The sequence below is a fragment of the Poecilia latipinna genome, unplaced genomic scaffold (genome assembly GCF_001443285.1).
Source record: "Poecilia latipinna isolate Pla-1442-1.1 unplaced genomic scaffold, P_latipinna-1.0 Scaffold1352, whole genome shotgun sequence".
Classification (NCBI taxonomy): Eukaryota; Metazoa; Chordata; class Actinopteri; order Cyprinodontiformes; family Poeciliidae; genus Poecilia; species Poecilia latipinna.
In genome coordinates this window covers 169,349-179,669 of record NW_015113968.1, presented here as the reverse complement: position 1 = coordinate 179,669, position 10,321 = coordinate 169,349, and the positions used below count along the sequence as shown (strand labels likewise).

General features: G+C 38.9%; 1 protein-coding gene across 1 annotated transcript; it reads left to right on the top strand.

The window, feature by feature from the left end:
* The first annotated feature begins 3,125 nt into the window (after positions 1–3,125).
* LOC106961946 (uncharacterized) lies at positions 3,126–10,259 on the top strand. Its single transcript, XM_015056077.1, has 10 exons — positions 3,126–3,284; positions 4,117–4,263; positions 5,273–5,359; positions 5,899–5,986; positions 6,065–6,201; positions 6,293–6,439; positions 6,779–6,865; positions 7,121–7,196; positions 7,341–7,417; positions 7,880–10,259. The coding sequence occupies exons 1-10, from the start codon at positions 3,141–3,143 to the stop codon at positions 8,009–8,011; spliced, it is 1,122 nt and encodes a 373-aa protein (XP_014911563.1). The 5' UTR covers positions 3,126–3,140; the 3' UTR covers positions 8,012–10,259.
* The last annotated feature ends 62 nt before the right edge of the window (positions 10,260–10,321 follow it).

The window sequence follows — 10,321 nt, the reverse complement described above, 5'->3', positions numbered from 1 at the left end:
AACAAAAAAACACCAATGTTTCAGGGCACTTCCACTCAGGAAGTTGAAGTTTAAACATTGTTTGTTTTTCTTACCAATATTCGGATTTTAGAATGTTTTTTTATTTTTGTTCACCTGAGACAACGAACGTGTTAGATTTGCCATAAAAATGTCATCATTATGACCCTAAAGGTTAATTCCTTTTTCACAATTTTAAGTTTTTGTGAAAAATGTTCATAGCCAAGTGAGTACTAAGTGAGTACTAAGTGAGTACTTCGCTCTTCTGGAGCAGTCATTGATTCTTTAAGATTGGATTGCTTATTAAAAATACAGAAATAATTTGGACGTCTTTGTTTTCATAACTTTTCATCGTCGTCAGAGGTTTTGGGAATAGTTTTTAACAGCATCTTTCACTTTGGTTTTCAAACTTCTAGGAGCTTCTGTTACGCAACCATTTTGCACCAAAACTAAGTGGATTTCCTTATCAGTCTGGTTATCTATTGTTCAGCTCTCCGTGGTTAGCAGAAGGCAGAGTGTCTAGATGTTATGAACGGGGAATTTATTAGACATTGATAGGCTACATTAAAACTGTGTTAATGTATCAAGAAGTCATCGGTATTTTTAAAGGTGGGTTTCAAAAAAATACTCATGAGTTCCGTATCAGCAATACTTTCTAACCAGGTCGACATTCAGGGTTTCACACATTAATCATTATTTAAGTTTGAAATCTTAAATTAATAATGGTTTCTTTCAGAGTTCTTAAATCAGCAAAAGAAGAACATTCATTTTAAATATGCAATGCTTGATGTTAAAAACACGACATATTGCAGATTCTCACTGTCACTGACATGGAACAGAAAAGTGTACATTTGGCCAGATCTAATCTAATCTAAAAGTCTGGAGAAAACTGATGCTGATATTCTGGGAGAACTCGACAGACGGGACTTGGAGCAACCGCCACATGCACATGTACTGACCGTGTAATCTTGCTTTGCTAAGTATGCAAAGAGTATAGCGGTGGAGCGCTGCTTCCTGGCAACGTATGACTCAAAAACAAAAGTCACGCATTGAAAACATTTAAATTATGACAAGTGTTACAATAGCGTCACAGAGGATGTGTTTTATGGCATTAAAATGAATGTCACATGTCTATTTTAAATTCTTTTAAGTACAGAGTCCTTAACGATGGAACACTGCTGGGATAGTAAAATCGGCCTCTCTCCTATCATCTTCAGACAGTTCTGCAAAGCACTGGTTGAGTCTTGTCTTATCTACAAGTCCAGTTGTAGATAAGAGGGCCCTGGGGAAGATAGTGAAGGGAGCTGAAAGGATCACTGGATCTGAAAAAGATGGTTCTGTCCAGGATCTGTTTGAGAGCCACTCCAAGAACAGAACTCTAAGCATTCTCTGAGACGTCTCTCTTCATCCCCATGAGCTTTTTCAACAATTCCCAGCATTATTTCATGAGAGGACATTTTCTTCATCAGGGACAGGACAGGCACTATGCTTAGTCCCCATCTACTGTGGTCATTGGGTGAGAGTCTAGGTGCACCCTGGACAGAGACAGACAGGGAAAGTAACCACACACTCACGCACACAAACACACAAGCACACAAGCACAGAACAATTTAGAAAGACAAGTTAAGCTAACAGTCATGATTTTGGATTGTGGGACGAAGTCGGAGTACCTGGAGAATTATTAAATGTAACTTCATACAGTTTGCATGCAGACTGCCTGCTTGAATTTTGCACACATGCAAACTTCATGCAAAAAGACCCAAGGGTGGGATTTGAACCTACGACCTTCTTTCTGCAACGCCACAGTGCTACCAACTGTGGTACTTGCAGTAAAGTGTGAACACGTGTTGCAGTGTTAAGGTTTAAAATGCAGAAATAGTCAGAGTCAGCCTGTGAGATACCAGTTTGACACATGTTGTGTATAACTGCAAGACCACATGCTGTACACTGGTCTGATAGCACTAGTGGAGGATTATAACCAATCCATCTGGGTCACACACACACACATATTGTCTGTCTATCTTCACCAGGATTTACTGTAAACCCAACCATTACCAGTACGTGCCTAACCTGAAACCTAAACTCAATTCACACCTTAGTCCTAAACCTCGATGACTATTTGCAGCAAAATGTTTGATGGTTCTGTGATCACACCCCAATAGCTTAGTAATTTCAAGAGTGCTGCATCGCTCTGAATGTCTGAATGACTTTTTACAATTTTGCACTTTTCATTGTCACTTAAATCTCATTATCGGCCCATTTTACCTGAAGAAAAGAAGCTGCCTAATAATTATGCACACTTGACAAAGGGTGTTGATCTCCTTGGACTCCACACTCCCTCATTAAACAAATACACATCAGCTGACACATTTATATTCGATAAGCATTCAGATTTATACAGTTCAGATTTGTAAAATATGCATGAAAAAATGATATGGCCAAAACTAAGACTTGCCTAATAACTGTGCACACAGTGTACAGGAATTCAGCGTTTCAGCAGTCTTGCAGTTTTCTGGAACTTTGTTCCAGATTAGAGGAGCATAAAAGCTGTTTGTTTCTCCAAACGTAGAAACCTGCTACTTGTCCATGTCTGGTTCTGGGGATGCAGATCAAACCAGAACCAGAAGACCAGACTATAAAAACATTTTTCAAAACACTGTGTCTGTTTAAATCTTCTTTTTTTTTACATCAACATGATCTAAGAGAAATCCTTCTGTAGTCTACGTAGTTCCCAGTGAAATGACAGGTTTGGTGTGTTCTAACTTCTACCAAACTAATCTATGCAACCGTCATTCTTATTGGAGGATAAAGCTACAAATTGTTGCAGGAATAGATAAGCAGCACGTCTGTCTCCCCTCCGATCTCTATAATCTGATTAGTCTAGGCTGGGGGGATGCAGACATGTTGTTGGCATTAGGTTTTAATACTGTTCATCCTTATGTTATCTTCATATTGTTGACAAATGCTGTTACCAGCTGAACAGAGCATATTAGACAAAAAAAAACATCAGCAAATTCACAGTTCTGCTGCATTTCTGACACTTAAAAGCCACTGTGAATTAGACATTCACACAGTGTACAAAGCAGCGGAGCCACAGTCATTTTACTTGCTTTAGCAAGTTCATCACTGACCACTGACAGACGATGTGTCGTGTGTGTGTGTGTGTTTTCAGAGTATGGAGTCTGAGCGAAAACAGAGTTCAGCTGTCGGTGAGGAACAGCAGAGATGAGCAGCAGCTGGCACCACAGCTGCCATGCAAAGCCTCAGTGCGACACCTGGAACAGGAGGTCAGAGTAAAGCCACAAAGCCACTGCAGAAGTCTTTAAAGTCAGAGTGCAGAGGTGGTTCAGTAAATATCAGGCAGACAAACGTTTTCCATTTTCTCACACTCGCACATGTATAATACACTCTGCAAGAATAAAACAAGATTTTTAATTGTGTTTCTTTTACCTAAGATAAAAAAAAAAACAGACATCAGTCACACACATTATTTCCCCAACCCTTATTTTTGATATTGAACATGCAAAGAGCAACACTTATTACTGTTTTTTAAGATGGCTTTTATTAACAATTGTTCAGACTCCCTAAAAGTTTGCTGGAGTTTTCTTTGGCTGCTGTTTCACTCATTTTGGGTCCAGACAAAATTGTGTTTATAGAACAGGTTAGTCGTAGTTCTTTAACAGTAGTTTTTTTTAAGTTCTACATTAAACTTATGTTTAGTGACCCTGTGAAAAATTCTACAAAGGGCAAGAAAACAAAAAAACATGCTTCATCTGTTATGATTATTACGTTTTTTTTTTTGGGTCATGGCCTCCTGCAGGTCATGACACCCTGAGTGGAGAGCCATTCAACACCTGTGTAGACACAGCACTGCTTCACTGCTTTCCTGCAGGACACTTTTCTGCTTGAAAAGGTCACAGTTCAGACAAACAGCACTATTTTAAAGGTCAAATTCAAGGCTAAAAAGTGAGGAAAAAAAGAGCCAAAGTGCAAAGAAAACCTTTTTCGGCTTTCAGAAAGCCTTAAAGATCACAAGATGAGAATGTTTGTTCCTGTCATTCCAAAATAAAAATAAAAAATAAAAGAATGGTGTGCACTCGTACTTTCTTGTGTCTGTAGGTGGTGCTGTGGGGTAGGACCAGAGATGAGCTCCACCACAGGATTTACTCTCAGCAGCCAATCAGGGGCTGGGAGGGTCAACCCGCTCATGTTTACGGAGAGGTCATCCACTCCTCTGTGGTGTTTCTCCACAACAACTATTCAGAGGTAACATGGAAAAAATGTTAGGAAAGTACTGGGGATTTGTCAAATAAAATCACTTCTTTACAAAATATGTGCCTTTTGCTGGCCTCTTCTACACATATTTGCACGCCTAATAAACTTCGGTAAAATAAAAACATGAGATCAAAAATGTTTTATTACAGCAACAGTCTAATTCCTTCCTTTCTTTGTCATCCTCCTCCCTCAGCATTCAGCCTCGTTAGACATATTTCCAATGGTTTTAAACTTTTGAACTACCATTCTGGCTGTAGAAATAGGCAAGCATTAACTTTCTTACAGCAATTTCCTGACTAATGAGGATCAGCAATGGCATGTTTTCTTAACTATTCCATTTTGAGGAGTAGTTAATAGAAATGGACCTCTGCGTCACATCATATTTATAACATAGCTAAACAGGATCTAACTACTTAAAAGTTCCTGGACACACTTAGTTATACAATGAAAAAAAATACTTAATTTCATGTAATCTAAGTGTCAGTCAAGGGTTGTAAAAGTGGTGGTGGCAGTGATTAATAGAAAAATCCTTTCTTAATGTGGGATGTTTCTAAGACGTCGAAAAAAAAAATGTTTTAAAAATTCAATGCAAATTCAAACACTACTTACTTTATTGAAACCAAATTCCGCGATTAAATGAAAATCGTGTAATTAAGAAATTTAATGTTGTAAATTAGCTTATTCAAAAAAATATGGGAAAAAAAGAAAAATATAGTTTAATGCCATAATATTGGAACAAGATTATGCCACTGCAGTTAAAGATAATTTTATCTAAAGGCCTTCTCTACTTTCCTAGCAATTTGCTTGTGTTTACTGTTTATTTTAATTACTCGACTTAGATACTAAATTTAAAGGTTTTTTTTTTAATCAGCTATTTATTAACAGTGCACCGTATTTAGTTATTGTAGTGCAGTTACTTTATTGTATTGGTTGTTCCATTTTCTGTCAATTGAACGACCAAGAACAGAAAGCTGATTACACCTCTGCTATGTGTTCACAGGAACAAAGTGAACGGTTCTTGTTGTTGTTCTCTTTTCACCTCTTAATCCTCTCTCTGGATCACTCCCGAGAAGACTTCATATACGAGGTACTATATATCCAGTCTGTCAGTTCTTTTATCCATCCATCCATTTAACTCACCATATTGGCTGCGTTCACACCGCATTCCGAAGTGACCCAATTCTGATTTTTCTGACGTAACATGACCTGTATCTGATCTTTTCATGACAGTCTGAACAACAGAGGCCGGATTTTTTTTTGAGTATGACCCAGGCCACGTGGATATCCGATACATATCCGGTTCAAATGAGCACTACTTCTTCTTCGTGGCGGTTGGCAAAACACTGAGTACGTTCTCTATGTGTGACGTTATTGCGCCCTCTACTGCGCATGCGGGACCCTTTCAGGTCGTGTACGGTTCAAACTGGAGAACACATACAGGTCCCACACAAGTTTGAACGGCCACGGAAAAAAAATAATAATCCGATTTGAAAAAAAAAAAAAAAATCGGAATTGGGTCACTTCAGGCTGCATTGTGAATGCAGTCTTAATTTGCTGATATATTTTACTAAATGCTGGCAGAGTAATGCATGTCACTCAAAGGTTTTGCTTTTCCTTTCCCGGCAGGGTATACTTCCTGTTTCAGGCCTGTCTGTCCGAGCCGTATCCCTGCAGCCGGATGCGTCACATCCAACACACATGTTTGAGATCACCAGTGAGGGGAGATTTTTAATCTCAGCGAAGATCTGGCACTTGGGTGTACATTCACCCAGTTCTGTCTTTTTTTATCCAGGTGCAATGGTGGACTCCAAGGTGTTTACATGTGCCAGTGCAGGAGAGTCACAGAGATGGATTCAGCACATAGAAGACCGGAGACATGAGTCCATGATGCAACCCATGAGTCCCTCCCAGTGTGCTCTTTCTTATCTTGTAATGTTTTCACATCTGTTGCACATCTGGTTCCAGCTGCGGATGGCCGGAGTGGCGCAGCTGATATCGTGCTTTTGTCTTTGTTCACCAGCTGCCTTGTGATGAAAACTGGAAAAGAGAGGAGCTGAAGAAATATGTAATGCAGGCTCCCATATGGAACTGGGAGGGCTCACCCATACACCACATGGGTCAGCCTGGACACATCTCTATTGTTCACATCATCAACACTCAAAGACAGGTAGTCGGGTTTTCTGGTTTCATTTGCAGGACTGCTCTTTAAGCACATTCCCAACAGGATTAGTTTAATAGCAGAGCTTATTTTAACTTCAGTTCGATGACGGCTCCCATGCCGTTGCACACGATATGACTAATCGTGTATCATACACCGATGAACATCGTTCAGAGGAGGATGTCGAAAAATATTGAGAAGGCATTCACTTTACATCAACGTCTGTTTTCATTTAGTTTCCAAGAGGTGCCATGGCAACAATGCAGTAAAATTGCAAGCTTGAGATCATTATAAACTATGAAAAATATCCTTTTAGGGAGATTTTAATTGATAATTGTGGTCTTGTAGGGTCTCCAAGAAAGACTGATGATTCTCTTTCCTCAAGATCTCCTGCTGCTTTCTGTGGACAGTAAGCGGCTGCATATAAAATATGAGGTACTGTATAATGACTCTGAGAGGAAAATCCATAATAACAGCTCCTGCACCACCATGAGACAGATTTGTGTGAAAATAATCATTACAGCATTTCACGTTTTGCAACACCGGTTTGGGGGAAGATCTGCCAAATTGAACCTGCTACTTGTGTCTTATTTTAAAATGTGTTTTTAAAAAAAATCAAGAAATGTTCTGTAGTATAATTAATGAAATGCATACATTCCTTCTTTGTGTTTTTCATGTTGTCTGTAACAGGGCAGGTTGGCGAGACAGAGCATCAAAGCAGTGGAGCGCTCAGCACTTCCTGGACGCTTAGAGTTTGAACTAAGAGGTAAACAAGTCAGAAAATGCTTTACTATTTGTCTTTTTTTAAAGAAGAAACATTCCCCTGTTTTTGTTTTTACCATTTTGCCCGAATGGGGAAAATGCAAATGCACTTACTGGCTTTATAGAACGGCTGTGTTTTTGGCTATAGGGGAGCTGGTGGAGACGCTGCAGGTCTCCTGCACCTGTGTGGAGGATTATCAGGCCTGGATTTTTCATCTGCACCAGGTTAGACTAATTTAGCTCAGATTAGATTAGCTGTATTTGTCACATGCACAGTTACACGCAGTAATGTGAAATCTGTTGTGGTATCTGCTGCCAAAGAGAAAAACACAACGATAAAGGCTGAAGTTTCACACAGCACATAAATAATCTTAAATAATAAAAAGATAAGAACTATGCATTATAAAAAAGATAATAACTATAAATAATACAAAGATAAGAAGTTAAGAACCAATAAAAGGATGAGAACTTAAATTAAGGCTCAGAACTGAACAAATGAATGACTTTGTTGTGTTAGTTACTTAACATAAATTTTCTGCATTAAAAAAGGGCTAAAGGCAGAATGTTGTGTTAGAGAAATGCTATTCCTAACACTTTCCTGAGGAACTTCTTTTTATTATCATTATATTTTCCTAGGAATATTGACAGTTGACTTTGACCAAGCTGTTTTTTCTCTTCGATCCACAGCCAGACAGAGACAGTCACATCATAATGAGTCAGCCGCTGCCTCCCTTAGTGCCAAAGCTGCAGAGGAACAGGATGGAGTCGCAGGAGCCGATTTTAGCAGGCGACCAGTGTCACATCAACGGCAGGAGCTGACCTGCAGGTCTCAGGAAAATCTCTAAAAGTGGACTGTTCAATATAAATCTAAATAAACTTTTAGATAAAGTATTTATTACTTGGATGTTTGCCAGAACAAGGGTGGAAAGTTCTTGTCCTAATTTAGATATAATTCACTGAGTTGATTATTTGTAAGTACCGGAAAAGAGAGTCTGGTCTATTTCACGTGTGAACAGACTGAAACCAGGCCGTGACCTGGTTTAAGAGGAGAGATGGTAAATATAAAGAGCAGAAAGCCAGGGCTGAAAATATTGTACATTTATGTATGTAGAACTTTACTAGTAAACAGTTTTCAAATAAAGACTCACTTACTGAGCATTGAACAAGTACCAGTGTTTATCTGAGAGTTGAAACATTTACAGTAGTGTGCAGAACTCCAGTGTATAATGGCATCATATTGACAATGGCATCAGGGTTAAAAACCAAAAGCACCGGTGGAAACGATTCAAATTCAAATGTCTCTGCATATAAATTACAGTCACACAAAGAAAACAAGCCAAGTTCTAACTCTTTGTACACAACGCCATCTACAGTAAAATACATCAGAATCTGGGGGAACATAAATACATATGCTACAACAGTTTAAATTACAACAAACAGCTATTTGACAGGAAGTCTGAAACATTTCATGTGCCACTGGAAAAGTGGATTATTGTGGTCCATAAACAGGCATCATTAAATGATGCTGATTGAAACGAGCTACAGAAGAAAAACACTGACTTAAAGCCAGGTCAGAGGTCAGAGTGGAGCAGGTCTGTGGCATGTACATTTTTTACTTGAGCATCTGTGAAAGTAAAATTTATATTTTCACACAAGTTTGTGAATGGAGTCAATTTACAGCCACACATCATGAGCATAAATGTCGTATTATTTTAGGAATTCAAATAATTGGTTCACAATTCTAAGAGAAGTCCAGTAGAGTCAGTTCGACTGGGGAGCGAAATTGCAACATTTGTTACATGTTCAGCTGGTGTGGTTTGCTTTCTCACTGCACTGTCAAACTTAAAAAATACTTTGTAAAAATATGTTTGCCCCGCACCCCCCCAACCTGTGGCACCGTGAACTGCTGAAGGAAATGACACAAAAACATCTGAAAAAGACACTTAGCTCAACTCCCTTCTTCACACATTGTAAACAAGAATCTCGTCAGATTTTAGCAGGATTTATCTCGAGTCTTCGGTAAATGACCACAAACCATTTTTTCTGGTGGCGCTAGACTCGCACGTTTGCTTTGGTTGTATTTACCCAGAATGCTCTGTGCTATAGTCTGTTCCTGCTTTTGGAGTGGTTTCCAGTCCACTTGCATTCACATGTATTTGAACTGCACCAGAGTTCACTTCGGCTGAACGAAGACCGAGATTTTTAGGCAAATCAGTGTTTGATTTTTTTGTCTGCAACAGAGTTTGATTGCGCATTCCCACCTCTACACAAACAGACTAGAGTTTGATTAAGACGGACTAAACAGGGATGGTGTGAATGCATCCTAAGTCTCTAACAGGATTGGCCCACTGGTAGAAAGTGCATGCATTGCTTATACTACATATCCCACAATGCTCTTCGGGTCCAATGGTGCCCAGAGAGCACTTTAAATACTTTTCCTTGCTTCAGTGGTTAGGTTGTTCTGCATATCAGTGCTTTTCAGTCCTGGTCCTCAAGGCACAATGCCCTGCACATGATTTTAATTGATTGCTGATTAACAGGCTTTTGCTGAATTGCAATCATATGAAAGGGAAACATCTACAACATGCAGGTCAGAGTGCATCGAGGACCAGGGTTGGGAAACGCTGCTGTATATAAAGACATAGGTTGTCAAGATGTTTAAACTCGCACTACAATCAGTTCCTGGCCAAATCAGAAGAATCCCTAAAGTGATATGGCATTTATGCAGGTGAGTGCATGTCAAGGTTTGACTGGAGTTGCTATGTTTGTTCGCTTTTCATAGCAAACACGTTATTTCCCTTATATACAGTAAACAAATATAAAAAGGTCTACCCTAACAACCGTTTTCTGGTCAGTTCACAAATTCTTAAAAAACAGCAAATATCCCACACAGGAGGTCTTTTTATTTTAAATATATGTTTTTGTCAGTAGTAAATAGTGCATCATTATTTGGGTTTTTATTTTCAGCTGTGAAAATTTGGCTACAATTTACAACAGACGGTTCAAGCGTTTGAAAGTTACTAAAAAAAAACAAAAAAACAAAACAAAAAAAACTGCTCGTGTTTTTCAGAAATACATCCGCCTCAGGACTCAACTAAATTATAGATTTTGATGGAACAGTTTGAACAG